The sequence below is a fragment of the Rhinolophus sinicus genome, linkage group LG13 (assembly GCF_036562045.2).
Source record: "Rhinolophus sinicus isolate RSC01 linkage group LG13, ASM3656204v1, whole genome shotgun sequence".
Classification (NCBI taxonomy): domain Eukaryota; kingdom Metazoa; phylum Chordata; class Mammalia; order Chiroptera; family Rhinolophidae; genus Rhinolophus; species Rhinolophus sinicus.
In genome coordinates, this window is record NC_133762.1 from 54,393,270 (window position 1) to 54,412,710 (window position 19,441).

General features: G+C 37.8%; 1 protein-coding gene across 1 annotated transcript in view; it reads left to right on the top strand.

Moving 5' to 3' along the window:
• Nucleotides 1-19,441, top strand: part of PCSK2 (proprotein convertase subtilisin/kexin type 2) — a 294,215-nt gene that overhangs the window by 214,413 nt on the left and 60,361 nt on the right. The window contains exon 6 of the mRNA XM_019756643.2: nt 7,105-7,181. Coding sequence (XP_019612202.1) covers nt 7,105-7,181 — 77 coding nt within the window. The remainder of the gene's footprint in view (nt 1-7,104; nt 7,182-19,441) is intronic.

Consider the following 19,441-nt stretch of genomic DNA (forward strand, 5'->3'; position numbering starts at 1 on the left):
AAGTAAAATAAGAGAATTTAAACTCCTTTAAAAAACTTAAAGGCATTCTATTAACTTAAGTCACTGTTTTAACCATTAAGAATTAATATTATCTCCTCTTATGCTTAGTGCTTAGAACCTCTCTCAAATATGCTGATAAGGGCAACACTGAGAGCCAGAGAATGGAGCTGCTCAGCTTTGGGAAACATACAAAGCCCATTAGTCTGGGGCATGGCTTGGGGCATAGAGATACTTGTCAGGCTGGATATTATGTTGCATCATTTCTCCTACCTAGAGAGTGCACTAGTGACTTAGAGAAGTTGCTGGAATTTCCAGGAGCAAGAAGGAAGTGATGGTAGGAGGTGTCAAATCCACAATCAGAGAATACTGTCTCCGGAAAAAATACACAACTCTATAAATCTTAGAAGTATAGAAGAAAGATTGCAAACACTTTTATGACTATGCATCTTTTTCAAAATTTTTGAGTGCTGAAGAAATGTTAAATTTCATTACGTTTTACAGCCAGACTTAATATAGACATAAATCCCCTTAATGTTGGTTTCAGTCAAAAGTAAGCTGAACATTATCATTAAACCAGTGCATGTGGGAGAATTATTTGAGGAAAATCAAAATAGACACAGTTGGGAACGTTCAGCCATGACCATATTAGATGCAAGTAGGCGCAGTAGCAAAATTCTTTAGACTCGAATAAACTGGGCTCTTTTGCTGCTCAGTTTCCATACAGATGAGCTTTGTTCTGGGGCAATATGGTTGCAGTTTGAGAGTCTATCTGGGGAAGCTCATTACTCTTTCATTAGTCCATGAGCACAGTGCAATTTCAGCTAATATTGTTACACAGCTCCTAGCTCGGTTATTTGGTTAAATGCCTTCGGGGAAAGTAGCAAGCCAGAATAAAGGCACAAATGCAATATACTTTCTGGTTCTGAGTTCCTACAGCTATGGAATTACACTGTCAACTAATCATATGCCATGTTGTACTCATGATCATAAACCTATTGTTTGAGATACTATTTAAGTCCGGTATTACTTGACATTTCACAGGGGACATCTTGTCTCCCTGGTACAATTTCTCTGAGGTCTGAGCTTACATGTGACTATAACTAGAGAGACCTATTTCTTGCCATGTCTCACAGACATGCTAGTACTTACATAATGCATTTGTGTGAAATTGAAAAAAGTGCTTCCCACCAGTGGATAAATTGCAAAATAGACCAGACCCTCTGAGCAAACAAATCAGAAAATGTGCCCCTTTCTGGGCAGACAAATGAGAAAAGTGTAGTCCCTCTGGGCTAACCAATTATTATTTAAAGTCCCACCCCAGGTACACCTGAAAGTAATATATTGTATGTCAACTGTAATTGAAAAATTGAAAAATTTCTAATTAAAAATAAATAAATAAATAAAAATAAAGCCTCACCTTAGCGAACGTGACTTAGCAAGTCCTGTGCAGCTCCCAATTGCTTCCCTTGAGCATGCACCCTTATGCCAGGCACAACCTGCTCGGCTATACATGGCTAATTAAAGATACCATTATCCTAATTTTGTAGTCAGACCACAGAGTTTGCTCCTCAGTGCTTTAAATATATCTGTTCAGTCACACCAGTGGACTTTCATATTAAACATATTGGCCTATTACAAAAGCCTGGTATTGACAGAATGTCGATGTAGCATCTCATTTAAAAATGAAAGACAGGTGAGGTCTTGTGTACCAGACACTATATGTACCCATATTAACTGGACGATTACCTCTGTATGCCGAGGGCTGTTTACTGAAAACACCTCCTACTCTCTGCCAAAGGTGATGCTCTGACCACAGCAACAGACACAGCACTGTAGCTAGAACGACAGAAGAGCTAGAGGGTTGATGCATTTGGGAGCATCCTTTAACCAGTGCTGAGCAGGGTATTGGTAGAAGCAGTGGTGGGGCTCTCTCCTAACTCTGTGGGCATCTCAGCAGGCTGAGCACCAGTTTCTGACCCATGTTTGATTGAAGTAAACCCAGGAGAGGTAAACTTCAAACTCCCAGCAATGTAGTGTGGCTAGTTTATATCAGATTCCTTTCCAGCAGCAAGAGCCCAGCTAGATAGAATAGGACATGGGACAGGCATTTCTCAGAGCAAAGGGGGCTCTTCAGGAAGACAAGGATGGGTGACATGCTCTAAAGTAGAACACAGGCTATCAGAGGGCAGCCTGGAGGCCCAAGAGGCCTTGGATGTCAGTCAAGGGTTGGCAAATACTTTCTATAAAATATTGTAAATATTTTAAGATTTGTGGGCTTCTGTCACAACTATTTGTCTGCTGCTGTAGCATGAAAGCAGCCATAGGCAATCTGTTAACAAATGGAAATGGCTATGTTAAAAAAAAAACAACATTATTTACAAAAACAGGTGCTGGGCCAGATTTGGCTTGTAGGCATTTTTTGTCACCCTTGCCATAGGTGATCAAAGAAAATGAAGGACACAAAAGTGAAAGTAAGAAGTAAGAGAATGCCCATACTTTGTTCAACAATATGCTTGCCAGCTTATATCTATTCCTTCATTTTTTTCTTCACAACAACCAAGTAGTTAGAGTTTTATCATCTGCATTTTAAAGACAAAGAAACTACAGTTTCTAGAAAAATAAGAAAATTTCCAAGCCCAGTCTAAGTTCAAAACCAGATCTGTCTGACTTTAATGCCTCTCTTCCTTTCCTTACTCTAAGCTGATGCCTGCAGACACATTTGCCTTGTGCATCCCAGCAAGGAAAGCCCACAGGTCCCAGAGGCATTATATTCCAGATTTGGGGGTAGAGTTGGCAGTGCCAGAACTGGATTCAGTCTCAAGGATCTCAGAAGCTTCTCTGAGAATGTTAAAGTAATGGGCCTGGTTACTACTGAGTTCATCACCAGCTTACATGGTGATGCGTGCCTGATGTGTGCCATTTGTTGGACTGTGCCATTGATGGCCGCACAAATGCAGTGCCTTGGATTTAAAAAGTCAGAAGTTTTCATGAAAATAAGTAAGTCCTTTATCCTTTCTTAGTGTGCAGGCAGGCCATCTGATTGAAAAGTGCACAGTACAAACAATGGCTAAACCCGTAATTATTAAACTTCCTTGATAAGAGCTAATCTAGTTTTTTCCTTACTATGCATTCAAATATTCAGAAATTAAGCCTTAGAATTCTTAAACACCAGAGGTTATTTTTTTCCCCCTGCACTCAACTCTTATGAAAGAAGATGAGCGAAGTTTCTTCCAGAAATAACTTCCAGGGAAGCCCTGAGTTCAGTTTGGGTTCAGCCCAATCTTCTCACTTTCTGTGTGATAGTACAAAGATAAGCCAAGTTCTTAAGGATGAGTCTGAATCGTCCTGATCCTGAATCATCAGTGATTAAATTATGTTCACAAAGCACCTAGTATTTTTTAAAGCACTAAAATAAGCTAATGAATTTTAGGAAGAAGTTTTAGAAGAGTGAAAACCAAAACAAGCTTCTGGCTTAACCTAGGATGACAAGAGCATTAAATTTACAGAGACACCACTTCCCCCAAAATGTCCATGTTAATGGCTATCTTAGAAAATTCCAGGATCACTCAAGGCCAGTTTAATTTATTCTTTTACACAAATAATTTCATGGAAGACAACATTGTAATTCAAATCAATAAATGATTTGCTTTTGGCTATAAAAGTATAAACAGAATGCTTGCAAAATATTGTTCATTGTTCTTTCTTGCCATAAACTATTTGATTTTTAGTTAGAAAACATTCAGCCAAACAATAACAACTGTTTTCTTTCCTTAATACTAAGTATAGTCTGTTATGCAAGGAATTAAGCATTAGTCATCAAACTAATTGTAAAGACAACAAAATACTTAGAGTTCTAAGTTACCATATATTTCAATACTCAAAGGTCAATTTGACCCAGAAAATACGTAGTCTTTCTTTTTGTTGTAAAAGTGGTCTCAGAGTTGCGTGGGTTCTTGGCTAATGGTTCTGCTGTCAGAACTCTCTATTTCTTCCCACAAGACCCAACTCATCTCAGAGCGAGACATTTTCTCCAGAATCAGGAACGAGCACCAGAAAGCCTCAGCCCAGACCACAGGTAATGATCATAAGCCAGAAAGGTGAGCCAGGTTAGAAAACATGTGAAACTGGTCAATTGCTTAGGCAGCAAACACAAAAGTGCACAAAGTTCTGATTTGAGTTTTCTCTAGTTGAATTTAATTCTATCTGCCAGCCTGATTGCACTGATGGTAGATATTTGACCTTGGACAACTCATGTTTCCCCCCCACCCTTATGTCTCCAGGATTGCCCTCAAGCTTCAAAGGATGAACACAGCATGAAGGGGTGGGAAACAAGGGTCCTGGTGCTCGTGTCTCATCATCTGTCCACACTGGATTCTCCTGCTCCAGGCATCATCATCTTACTGGCAAATCAGTTCATGCAGATCCTGCCTGAACCCTGTGTCATCATTGTACTGACTCCAGACATTTCTAGGCCAGCTGGTTCTCACTGTCATGTTCTCACTAATCTCAGCTTCCCTCAGAATATTCTGCTATTCCCTGCTCCAAACTGGGAATGCACAGTGAGGCCACCCAAACCCCCTTGGCTAAGATGCCTCATAGAGCCACTTCTAATCTGCATGTTTGTGTCCCTGTCCACGGATGACTCCCAGACTTCTCTGAAGTTGGACATTCCAACACACCCCCATCCCACTCCAAGAACACAGCTCAGAAGAAATAGGTAGCACTCGGGTCCCTCTGAGGACTCCACAACGGCTACTCATGCTGAATTTTCTATCCAACTCATCTTGGACCAGGGAATTTTAATCTCTATGGAGAAATAAATCAGGCTTAGCAAATAGTCTTCCAAATCTGTTGCTTAAATTTCAACTTCAACTTTGAAACCTAAAAGAAAAAGTATTAACTTGGGCTTCTCTTGATATTCCTACCCTACCAATTCTGCCTAAGACTACTCTTGTCTCAAAATTTCAGGGAAAATTAGGGGTAACTGAACATAATAAGTTACTGCTTCAAAATAGTATCCCTCAAAAGAACTGAGATTCAAATATCTCAAGAATGTCAAGGAAAAAAAGAAAGAAAAAAGCATGCCAAATTTGACAGGGTCTCCCAAAGACAGGGATTATAGACCAGATAGAGAACTAAACTTTTAAAGGTAAATGCAAGTAGTTTGGGATCTAAATGGAGGAGGAGCAGAACTGAGGACTTGCTGATAACTATGGCCAGTGGAGACAGGAAGATCTTCTCTCTAAAGCTCAGGAAAACCTAGATTGTGGAATAAAAGATAGATGTATTCATGACCCAAGGTATAATGACTGGTCCAAATATTGAATAGAATGTTGGGGGAAGGGGAAAATGAGGAATTGTTTTTCAAAGGTATAAGTGTTCTGTTATGTAAATGAGTAAGTTCTAAAGTTCTGCTGTACAACATGGTCAACAATAGAACATTGTGTACTTTAAAATACGTGAAGAGGATAAATCTCGTGTTAAATGTTCTTACCAAAACACACACACATACCTACACACACACACACACACACACACACACACACATTCACAAACAAAAGGAAATTTTTGGAGATGATGGAAATGTTTAGAACTTCGGTTGTGGTGATCGTATCATGGGTATATGCATACTCATATGCCCAAACTCATCACAATGTATACATAAATGTGTAGATTTTTTTGTATATCAATTCTACCCCAATAAAGCTAAAAAATTCAGAATTAAAAATTTTTAAACAAATTACTTTGACCCCAAGCATAACATTTAAATAAATTAGTAATACAATTGTGATACTTACAACTCTGTCATCCAACAAATGGAAACACAAACTAATTGAATTAGTTAATTTTCTCTTAAAAACATTATGCTACTATTATATTATGTTTAGAAACTAGAGCGAGCTACAAACTAAAGTGTTTTACCTCATAAAGGAGCACAATTCCTGAAAATGTCTCTTGACCCATGGAATCAAGAAATGCCCAATCTGCAATAAGTGTCTAACCCAGTGCTTCCTATCCCAATGTCTACTGTGGACAGGAAGCCATCTGGGGTCTTTTTTGATTATCTCAAAACCAAAGGAGAGAAGAATGCAATGAGAAGAGAGGAGCTTCCGAGCTCAGCAACCCTGGGCAAGCAGAGAAGGCAGTGGGGAAGGAATGGATTTCAGTCATAAAATGGTGGTGGATCATCTATCATCACAGAAAAATTAGAACATAAAATCACTTAAAAAGAATTTAAGTGAATACGTAATTCATTTCTGTGAGGAGAGACATGGGGAAAAAATGGAGGTGCTCGATTTTGTAGAATTGAATACTGTGGGATTTAAGAGTACTCCCAGTTTGCAATCGTATATTTATTTGTTTAATCACTTGATAGATGTTTATCTTCCAGCTAGGCTGTAAGTTACACAAGGGCAGGGATGTCACTATTGTATTCTCATATTTAGAAAAGCCTCTGCATGTATTAGGCTCTAAATAATATGTTTTTGAAAACTGTTTCTGCTGTAACTTTATAACAGCTCATGTAGTCTCTGTCAACAAAACAGTAAATTGAGTAATAACTGAGGTTGTATCGTGGCTGATATTAGGGGCTTAGGCAGGGGTTGAGCACCCAGAAGTATAAAGGAGATAAGCTTTAAGTCCATCTGAAGCAGGGAACTGGAAGTGAATCTTCTGCATAAAGCAAAAACACTCTAGAGGTCATCTCACTTGTGACATGAGAACTAGAATATTCGGCCATCAGTCCAAAGAAGCTTAATATATGCCGTGGATTCCATTTGAATCCTATTTACCCACAAGGGGTAGGAGTAACACAGCTTAAAATGAAAACAGTCCTAGAGAGCATAGTACTAAAATTTGCTAACTCTTTGAGGACTTAAAATAGGATAGGATGAGGAAACCTGGAAAACAGGATAAAGGGAGGATAGAAAGCCCCAAGGACACACTTCAGCTCTGTCACCATTTTGCAAGAGCTGGTCCAGAGCAGACCGTTAACACAACACACGAGGGAGGGACAATAAACATGAAACAGTCATTTCTCACAGCATTTTCTCTTGCCTGCGCCTTTGGCTTTATTGACACAGTGAGACACCTTGTGTTTTTCAGAACGCGGAAGCGAGTTATGACTTCAGTAGCAACGACCCCTATCCTTACCCTCGATACACAGACGACTGGTTTAACAGGTAAACTGAGCCTCATGAGGTAGTTTTGACTTTAGGTTTGGGGGTTTTATTCTGCTTCGTTTTGTTTTTAAGGCTTGAATATCACCAGCAAAAATAATCTAAATGTTTTACTAAATTGTATTGTGATTTTTCTTCTCTACGGCAACATTTTCTAAATTCTTGGATATTTTTAATATCGGAATGCTCCTCTAGAACTATCTTTTGACTGTTTTGTTCTGTTGAACTAGGAATTATTTAATCCTTTATTAAAGATAGAAGAAAATAGAAATAATGAGAAATCCTTTCTCAACCCAGTACGAGGTGATTTAAAATATGCTGATTTCACTTGAATGGTTGAAACTATTGCAGAGAAATTTTTTGCCCCCACGGGTCTTCATCTGTATGTTTTTGAAGTGTTTCTGCTGTAACATTATGAAATTCATGTAGCCCCTTTCAACAAAATGATAAATGAAACTGCCAGAGGTTTGAAGTACTGCTTGGCATCCAACCATATAAAACTATCTAACAGTCCATTCATTTTCTTCAGCCTGTTTGGCTACTAAACATGTCAATGCAGTCTCTTGCTTTTTTTCTCCAAGTAAAATTCTTGCCTAAATGCTTGTTTGCATTTAAGAAATATCAAGAAATAGAGATGAATGGCTTGCTCACCCAAAGAATGCCATACTTTTTAAACCTAGAGCTTCCCTGTTATTGATGTTCTCAGGTGAAGCTTATGAGAACATATGAACTTCAATTAATGGTATAAAAATATATTATGTGGACGACACTTTACTCATTTCTTTTGCTTCTCATGACAAACTCATGGTACATAAAGCAAACGTTGTCATTCTCAGTTTGGTGATAAGGAAATAGGTTCAGAAACATTGAGTGACTTCCCTGGTCAAACAGTATATATCAAAACCAACACTTGAACCCAGGATTCATAAAGGCCTGTAATTCCAACTTGTATCATTCTTTTGTAAGCATCATTTTTATTATAAAAGGAATCATGATGGTCAGAGACTGGCCAGGGACAGGTCCCCAGTGGACCGGTAGCTTAAACTCTGTCCTTGCAATTAGCAAGTTGATCTGAGAATGTCTAGCATGCAGACAGGGCACACAGGTTGGGGGCTTGGCAATTACAGAAAATGCAGAAAAGAATAATGAAGAAAATACAATTCAAATTTGTAACATTTTAATAAGATGATTGCTGATGTCAAATAACACAGTTTACTCTCTATCAACTTCATCTACATCTTTAAAATGATCGTGCAATGTTTGGAAGTGTATGTTTCGCGAGTAAGGATGTATAAAAATATCTGAAAACTTTTGACATGAAGGGTCCCTTACCCCCATGACTTATAACCCTAGATCCTAACATACCCTGAGCAAATAAACCGTTTATAGACACAGGGATGTGACATTACTAAATAGATGTCACTAAGCCGGAGGTGATTCATAATTGCAAACTGCAGTCTGGAGCACTGTTGAGAAGGACCGTGAGCGGGCACTTGGCTTCGATAGGACTCATTACCAGTTGACCTCAAAAAGGACAGTAGCAACACGTGTGTCGGCTACTTGCCATCTCTCTGCAGCTAGTAGGTACTAAATTAATCTTTGATGGATTGATCTAGGATGAAAAATATAACCAACAAAATGGTTTTCGCCCTTACCTTATTTTTTTGAACCCAACACAACATTCCCCCAAACATATCATATCAAACATAGCATATCAAACATTCCTGTGTGATATGCTATAAGACTATTCTTTTTTTAAAAAGAAGGTGATGAGGGTAAATGGGGTCAAGTATATGGTGATGAAAGAACTGACTCTAGGTGGTGAACACACAATGTGATATATAGATGTTATATTACAGAATGGTACACTTGAAACCTATGTAATTTTACTAACCATTGTCACCCCCAACAAATTTTCAATTAAAAAAAGGAGATGATGATGATTTTTATCTTAAATATTTTCATTTGCAAATGTGTTCTTGAAAGCACAATTTTAAACTAGCTAAAATCTTCTAACAAAACTAATTAGTGCTTAGTGCAATGAAATTCTTCATTGTCAACAGTAAAAATTCCCAAGTGTCCAACTGCCTGAGACACAGTCATAGTGAGTCAGGCAAGCATGATGCTTACCTCTTGAGGAGCCAGTGACTCAAGACACAGTGTCCACTTTGACCAATAAATAGGACTTTTCCCAGTTATCAAGTCATTTTCTCAGATCCCCATCCACCATGGCTTGTTATTACAAAGATTGGATGGTGCCATGGTTCAAATCATGGCCCCTCAAAACGTAACTATTATTATAAATGATTATGGGAGGAAGGTGGGTCAAAATTCAAGCCCACATCACTGGGAGGATCCATAGCCTGAAATGTTAGGTCTGTCCTGGTGATAATTCCTGCTTGGGACAAGGAGAATTTGAATAGAGCCTCCTTCCCATGAATGCAGGATACATTTATTAACAATTCCCCCTGGGATGAAAAATTATGCCTGGTATTCTCTTCAATATAACCTAGGGTTTGGAACAAGAGGGAGGACAATTACTGGGGGTGCAGAGGAAATAAAATTGGACATGAGTCAATAATTGTTAACGTTGGGTGATGGGTACATGAGATTTCACTCTTCTCTTGTAAATTTTCAATATTTTCCATAGTAAGAAGTCAATTTTAAAAGTATAGGGCATAAAAAGGGGTAATAAACAGAATTGGCCTTTAGTTTGGTACTCATGAAACTATTCGTTTTGGTGTGCAAACTGCTGAGGAACTTGCAATGTCATATGAGGAGGCAACAGATGCCCAAATCACTGCAGTGCTAAGTGTAGCCAAAGCTAAAACCAAAACAAAACAAAAATTGAAAGCGAATGACTATTAAGCAGTTACTATGTTTAAGGCACTGTTTTAAGTGCTTGTTAAATAGTGTTAATTCAATTAATTTTCATCATAACCCTCAGAAATAGGTATTATCATTATTATTCCCATTTTGGAAACTGAGGCACAGAAAGGCTAATTAACTTGTGCAAGTTCACACAGCTAAAAAGTCGTGGAGACAGGATTTGACACTAGTGAGGAAGTCATTACATTCACTGCCTTAATAGATGGCATTTGGTTTAGGATTTTAGTGAAGGTAATAGGTAGAGTTGTGGGAGAATGTATTCCAAGATAAGGATGCAATTTAGGCGAAAAAGGGGCGTCAGGAGGTGCAAACATATTCACAAGGTAGCCTGGATAACTGGCCTGGGATTTAAAGACTGGTGCATGAGGTAGCATTCTAAGAAGGCTTTATGGAAGAGTGGGAATGAAAGGTTTGGATCGGTTCCTAGTGGAAAGGAGAAGCAGAGATTCTGTGGTTGGGTAGAAAACTGGGCCAGAGGCATAGATGAGAATCATCCTCTATCGCACAAAGAATGTTGCTCCCAGAGCCTTGAGCCCAGCACTTGCCTTTGGCAGGGTTTGCTGACAATCTAGCATGTGCCTCTGGCCACCTGTGCAGCCACAAAGATATGTCAGTTTCTTGAACTGTTCTCTTCTGGGCATGACCACCATATCTGATGCCCCATCTCTGTTCAGCAGATTTGGGACTAGAGAAATACTTGTTTCAGCACTCACGGAAACTCTGATAAAAGGCTGATTGATGCTGACCAGCAATGGGCTTGCTGCTATTGCTATTCCAGACACACTGCCTGCCACAAAGGCCAGTTACCTCTCAGAAGCAATTGGTACACAGGAAAAGGCAGCGGCTCTCCATCAGTGTTCTCAATACAGTGAAAAGTAGAAAATAAAGCGCACTTCAAGGGGTACTCTCAAGCAAGTAAATAAAATGTTCCCCTTGGTTGGGAAACCAAGTTCAAGAGCAGCGTGTCTCTCTTGGGCTTTCCTGACACTTGAACCATAGTATCATCCCCTCTGTACTTATCTGTTAACTTGTTTTCCTTCAAGTGTATGTTTTTTAAGAACATATTTAAAACTCCAAACCAAGGACTCTATGAAAGCAAGCTTCATACATATGCAAACTGCTTTTAGTGGATATGCGTATTAAAATTTATTGCCCTGTGCTTAATTAGATTTTGTAGGATTATTCCTTTTTAAGCAGAGCAAGTATATTTATTCTACTGTAAATCATTTAATAATTACATGCAGTATCTGAGCTTCAGGAATATATTTGAAACATTTAAGAAATTTGTAAAGGAGAAATACAAATCGTCAAGTAAAAATAATAATAATAAATAATAATAATAGAAATAGTAGCAATAACCTAAATTGCAAAATGGTAGAAAATAATACACATTTAATGAGTACCAATAATGTGCAAAACAGATATAACTGAGTTGCTATGAGGTATCAGGACCTAGCATCACATTTTCTTTCCTTACTGTCATTCAATAAAGATTGATTAGCTGGTTGATAGATAGATGGCATACCTTCTCAGCTATGCCAAGATGTTGAGTGGCATTGACATATGCCCGTTTTAGAGCTTCCTGCTTCTTCCAAGATTTGCAACCCACGCAGTGTTGCTTGGTTTTAGGTCAATGTTTGGTGATGCATTGCAGATCTGTATTCCATTACTGTGCTGCTGTCCATAAAATTCCCTCTTGCATAGCATTTTCTTGACAGGCATTCACCACTGAAATGTCATCCCTGCCATCGGCAATATTTATGGAGCATCACAGGGTGCAGCACACTCTATCTATTAGGCCATAAAGAGTAAGAGATTCTGTATTAGATGCAATTCTTGGCTGCAAAAAGTTTACTATAAATTCAGGAAAAGAGAAGACATTTATTACTCAAGCAACCAAAATGAGGGGAATGAGGAAGAAAAAATGGATGCTGAGGGACATTTATCTCCATGTGAGCTCATTTGATTGATAGCATTAGTAAAACCTTCAAATGAGAAAGATTTTCAGTGATTAACTTTTTTTTCTTATTAAAAGTCATATTTCATTTTGAAGAATGCTATGGGACAAGCCAAAGAAGAACATGTGAGAAAAATGGCTCTCTGTGGTTGGCTAGCTGCACACTGATGGAAACTAATACTTTACCCTAGTGACACTTAATGGTTTAGAAATAGACAAACATCTTTCCCTTCTGTCTTTATAGATAATTCTGAAATCACCTCCTGGATAATAAAATTCAAACTGCTTTTGAATACCTAATCTAACTTTTTCTTTCATATGAGCTTTGAGAATACGGTAGTCCCCCCTTATCCAAGGTGGTTACATTCCAAGACCCCCAGTGGATGCCTGAAACCACAGACTGTACCAAATGCTGTATATACTACATTTTTTTCCCTATATGTCCACATCTATGATAAGGTTTAATTTATAAATCAACACAGTAATGCATTAACAACAATAACTAATACTATAATAGAAAAATTATAACAGTATACTGGAATAAAAGTTTTGTAAATGTGGCATTACTAAGTAAAATAAGGGGGTTACCTGAACACAAGCACTGTGATACCACTACAGTCAGTCTGATAATCAAGATGGCTACTAAGTAACTAATGGGTGGAGAGTGTATGAGTATACAGCATAGATACAAGGGACAAAGGGATGATTCACTTCCCAGGTGGGATGGAGCAGGGCAGTAAGAGATGTCATTATGCTACTCAGAATGGCATGCAGTTTAAAACTTATAAATTGTTTATATCTAGAATTTTCCATTTAATATTGTCGGACCATCGTTGACAGTGGGTAACCAAAACCTTGGAAACCACAGATAAGGCGGGGACTACTGTCCCTGATAAGCCAATATTTCTTCAAAGAGTACTGTTGCAATAAACCCTCTCTCTATTCAAACCAGAGCACAGTGAAGTCCAACAGAGCTTAATTTTGTTAGCTATTCTGAGCCATTGGAGAAATACCACCCAAAAAATGTTTTTAATTTTGTTTCTAGTCCCCTACATGGATTAGACAAGTCCTTATTATTTAAGTTTTCCCTTCGGCCATAAAAAAAAAAAAAAAAGAATAGACATAACACAGATTTGGGAGTTACGGAGAAAATTATATAGATTGTGCAAGAATTATCTGTGTATAATCATTTCTACTTTGGAAACTAATGTTATGCATGCCAAGTAGGGGGATTTTATGGTCCTCAAGTACAAGTAATTCTTTTCTTAAGGGAGAAAAATACAGTAGATTATGATGGGAAAATGTAGTGTTCTGTTAATTACTTGGTATGAAATAATTGATCACTAAATCAGTTTCCCCTCTCTGTAAAATGGGAGTAAAACTCCACCTTGAAGGTTTATATGAGGTACTAGAGATGTATACAGAGTACTTGGTACACAGCATTGCACATGGTAGGCACTCCCAAATGGCAGCAAATATAACTGTGAAATTCAGTGAAGAGATTTCGACAGGAACTAAGACAAAGTTTCCCCTAGATAGAAAATGAAGAGAATTTATGCCAAAGGAGTAAATGGATGGCCTGGCCATTCACCCATCTTTCTCAAACATCCATTCTTTCATCTGAGCTTTTGTAAGAAACTAGATAACAGTCAGCTCCAGGTTAAACTTTCTGGCAAGAGTCTGGTGCCTGTGTTTCTGCACTGCTAATTGAAAGAGGAGTTATATCCAAAGATAGTGTGCATGCATGACATGAGCTTGATCTATTTGAACGATTGAAAAGCCTAGCATCTAGCTTCAGAAAGACGGAGAGCATCTTTACTTCTCCAGAAAGCACTAGGTGCTTGCCAGCAGACCTGGAGTTTTCCTCAGAAGCAGCTACAGTTTCTCACCTATTTAATCAGGACTCTTGAGACCCTAAAGTCTTACCTTGGAGAACTCATTAAACATTAGCCATCTTACATGATGGATACCAAACTAGCTGAGTAATCTCTGCATCTCAGCTCCAATATATCTGAAATTGCAGCATCTTTCTACATAGGTATGGCTGAAAAGACTGTAGCTGACCACTGTGGAACCTCGGTTCTTTAGGAATCCATAGACCTAAGGAGACTAGAGACTAGAGGACAAAGACAGCCTCATGCCCATGAACCTGGCAAAGTTGCCCACTGGCTTGCTGAATGAATCTGCCTTATTCCCACTATCTTTGTGAATCCAGAGCCCTAAAATACTATTATAAGATGTGGCTGTTGGATATAGAACTAAAAAGTCAATTATAACAACCATAGGATCAATAGTCAGGAACAGAGACTAAAGGAAGACAGAGAAAGAAGCGAGAAAAATATCTTCTACTCAACATTAGTCTACAAACCAAAATTCTGAAATATATGAAAAAAATACATTAACAAAGTAAAAAACAGGACATGAATTTATACCAGATAAAATTTATTTTATGGCATCTTGAAAAAGACTTTTAAACAGTTATGTTTAAAACACCCTTACAGAAACACACCCAGAATGTTTGACTAAATATCTGAGCACCCTGTGGCCCAGCCAAGTCGACACATAAAATTAACCATCATACTTTTTATCTGCACATTTGCTCAGATTTGCAAATGCATGGAAAACATCTGTTTAAAAGGAAAAATAAATGAAGTGGGAAACACAAACAAATATGAATATGAAAAAGAACTGATTGGAATTGAAAACTATAGCCTCTGGAATAAAATCTCAATAAATGGAATAAATTGTAGCCTGGTACCGTTGAAAAGGTAATTAATGAATTGAAGATAACACTGTTTATCAAAAACCTACAGCAAAGATTATTCTTAATGCTGAAATTTTGATGGCATACTCTTGAATCCTGAGACCAAATAAGAATGTGGCCTGTCATTTCTTTTATTTGACAGTGTGCTACATCTCATAGCCAATGAAATAATTATAAATCTAAGAAAAGATAGGGAGAAAAGTATAAAATTTAGAAAACACAAAAAAGAAGTCCTAAATGAATGGAGTGACATACTAAGTTCATGGATAGTAAGATGTAACAATATAAATATGTTAAGTTCATCTATTAATTCAGTGCAATTTCAATTAAAGTCTTAATAGCATTTTTTTCTGTGAAACTAGACAAAATGATCTTAAAATTGATATAGAAAAGCAAAGGGCCAAGAATAGAATAAGAAAACAAGAGAGGAGGAGGTGGCAGGGGAGGAGAATGAATATGAAGAAGAAAAACAGAGAAAGAGATTAATAACAACAGCAAAGTGAGGAAACTTTGCCTACCAGATATCACAACATTATAAAACCAAAATACTTATGAGAGAGCATGGTTAGTATAGGGAGAGGAAAAAAGATCAAAGAAACAAAATGGAGAGTCCAGAAGCAGACCCCCACACACACCATAAAAGGAAGCTTACCATATGACCAAGATGGCAATAGGAACAATGAGAGGATGGTGTGATGAAATTCAATAAAAGGGGCTAGTTGTTTACATGGGAATATAGGTGTCTGCCTCACATCCCAAACATAAATGAATCCAGGACAATTAAGACCTAAATGTATAGAAATATTTTAGAATTAAAATGTAGAAAAATATCTATATGATCCTGAGACAGTGATGGATTTCTTAAACAAAATGGTAAATCATAGGGAAATGAAAAGATTGATAAACCTGACAATGTTAAAATTAAACACTTTTCTTCAACAAATCACAATAAAGTTGAAAGACAAGCCACAGACTAGGAAAAGATAGGTTTTTATACAAAAAAAAAAAAAAAGGATTTAGTGTCCCGAATATATAAAGAACAGCCACAAATCAATGAAAAAAAGATAAACAATAGAAAAAATGAACAGAGGTCATACATAGGCAATTAAAAGAGAACACCTGAGTGAATTCACATATGAAAAGCTGCTCAAACTTCCTAGTAATGAGGAAAATGCAAAATTAAACTATGAGATACCATTTCACACCAATTGGGCTACCAAAAATGGTAAACTTTTAGGATACTAAAGGTTGGCAAAGATATTTGAGCATTCTTCCACTCTGCAGGAGGTAATATGTATCCATAAATCTGTTTTCACACCTACATACATGCTCCAGAGAAACTCTTCACATGTGCACAAGGAATTAATATGCAAGAATGTTTCTTTTCAAATTATTTTTAATAGCAAGTAAATTGCAAACAACCTAAATACCTATCATTAGGACTATGAATAAGTAAATTTCAGCATATTTTTAAATGAACTACTACTACCCAGCACTAAAAATGAATGAACCAGGACTCATGAATAAATCTCAAAAATTAGAAGTGAATAAAGCAAATTTTAAATAGGTCATATACTATGAAACGTTTATATAGAGTTTGAAAACAAGCAAATAGTGGCATGCGTGCATATGCACATCTGATTATAAGAAAAACACATAAAAACGTGCATGGGCATTCCAAACGTCAAACTTAGTAAGTGGTCAACTCTGAGGCATAATGGCCTCAGGGAGCACTTTATTCTATACACATTTACTCCTTTTTAAAAAAGCAATACCAAACAAATCTATACCAATAGAAAACACAGGAATGTGACGCTGTAATTACAAATTTCTTTGGTCCTAAGGATATCTAGGAATCCTTCACCGTCATGTACAAAACTACATATGTTGCTTTACTCAAAGTCCACCAATTTAAATGTCAATCTCATCTAAAACACTCTCACAGAAACACCCAGAATAATGTTTGACCAAATATCTGAGCACCCTGTGGCTCAACTTGGCACAAATTATATGTGCCAAGTTGACACATAAAATTAGCCATCACACGTTTTATCTGTACATTTCTGTCAGGAATAGATGATAGTCAAAGGTCACGGTTAAGAATAGGGTTTGAGCAGCAGACCTGGGTTTGAATTCTGGTTCTGCCTCCTAATTGAGAAGTGATTTAATATCTCTATGGCTGAACTTCCCCTTCTTTAAAATGGGATAATAATAGTTTGTTGTGAGGATTAAATAAAATTATGCATGCAGCACTCTGAGCACAGTGCCCATCCCATAGTAGGTATCTGAAAATGAGACTTTTATTCACATTGCCGGATGTATCTTACTCTATGCCTTAAATGGAGCACATATAGAAAGACATGCTTTTGGCTGGAAAGGAGAAGAGGACTGACTAATCACTCTAGTGGAAGGCCAGCAATGTGGAAAGAAGTGTCTGCACTTTCTCTGGAGATCACCAAGGGCCTCAGGTTTCACTTGAATACCTCTGCAACCACTGCAGCTATTTGCGTTACGCCCAGTACAGTCATCATGATAATATAGATTTTAACCCCATTCTCCCACAGGTTAACCATGGGTTGTCCCTCTAGCCTTGCTTATTCATTCTATCAGTTATCTATTGTCAAATAATGCCACATAATGAATCATCTCAAAACTTAGTAGCTTAAAACAATAAGCATTAGCTATTGTTCACAGGTCTATAGATCAGCTAAACAATTCTGTTGATCTGGATCAGGCTCAGCTTTGTGGCCAAGCTCACTCACACATCCATGGTCCGGTGGTTTAGGACGGCCTCTCTCACTGGTCTGGAGGATGGGTGGCTCTCACCTGGGTTGACAGGCACAATGGGTTGCATACTTTTCATCATCCACTGGTGAGCCTGGGCTTGTCCACATGGCACCTGGGCAGGGTTTCAAGAGAAAGAAGAGAAGAAGGTAAGCTTTTTGAGAGCGAAGCTCATCATGTCCACCACACGCTTTTGGCCAAAACAAGTCAGAAGGCCAGCCAGATTCAAGGGAGGGGGAAATATGCTCTACCTCTTCATGGGAGGAGCAAGAAAATCATACTGCCAAGGGCATGGACCTAGGAGAGCAGTGGACTGGGGCCATTTGGGCAACGCAGCACCCCAATGATTCCTGTCACTTGCCTCTCGCTAAACTTCTTCCCACTGACCTTTGTTGGAAAGAGGTCAATCAAGCAGCCATATTTGTCCCTCACTCCCTATTGCAATGTCTACTTCTGACAGACTTACATTTTATTCTGGAGGCAAGAGGGAGCTACTGAATGTTCTTAAAAAAGCAAAGTGATGAAATGAAAATGGATTTGGACAAAGATTTTCCTGGCACTCAGGGAGCAAGTACATTTGCTTGACAATCAAGAAGGCAAGATTGAGGGGAAAGCATTCAAGACAGTGAAAACAAAACCTACAAAGTCCCAGAAATGTGAAAAGATGATGTCGTGAAAAATTATAGGAGGCCTCTACTAGTTGCTTACAATTAGTGTCACCTAATTTAGCAATGAAACGTTTCTTGTCATATGTTCCTCTGGAAAGCCCATAGTGTTCATCTCCCCATTTAAAGGCCACAATTAAGGATATGGAAGCATTCAGTGTCTGTCATTTGCCCAGGCCAGTTCACATGCAGTTGTCCTCCAGCCATTAGTGAACAGTGTTAGGGTAGAGATGGGCTTATTACCCTGTGGGATGGTGGTGGGAAGTTTCAGTATGTGAGCATTGGTCTCAGACCTGGCTCAGCCACCTAATCACTGTGCACTTCCAAGCCAGCACCTCTCAGAGTCAACTTTGACATCTGTGAAATGGAGCGATACCTACTCGTAGCTCTCCTGTGAGGATTAAAGGAGGTGAGGCAAGAAAAGCACTGAGCACAGTACCTGCCAATGAATAACCACCCAGCAAGTGACAGAATGGCTATTTGTCCTTCTAGCTACTTACTCTCTTAGAGCAGGGTCCACACCTGATGATATGGCCTCCATCAGTACCTCTGTGTTCTTCACAGATGTCAGTGGAAGTATTGACGAGCCTATGCAAGATCAATTTGCACATTGCAGGTCTTGGAAGGAGGTTCTCGACAGGGCTGATTATTAAATAATAAGGAAATTAATGCTCAGTCAAATGAGATATGGCACTGATTTTTAAACTTTTCTTTAAAAATTATTTGTGAAACATGAACCAAACAGCAAGCAAATAAGCCACACTTAATCAGTATCCAATAAAGTTCCATTTTAAAAAATATATGTATGTGTATATATATGTATATATACATATATATATACAGCATATATATACTTATATATGGTATGTATTTTATGTAAATATATATTTAAATATAAAATATGTGGGTGTATATATAATGCATAAGTGTATATTACATATAAATATGTAAGTATATAATAATTAATATATAAATAGATATAAGTATAAATGTGTACTTAAACATAGACATTAAAATATAAAGGGGTATATATTTCATACACACACACACAGATGTATGTGTGCTTCCACGCTGTTTTTCAACATTTTAGTTTATCAATTTCTTCAGCATTTGAAATAATAAAGTCATGTCCACAACAGACTCTCCCATCAAGTTAAACCATAACTAAGCACCTTCTCAAGAATCTCAAATGTGGTTTACAGAA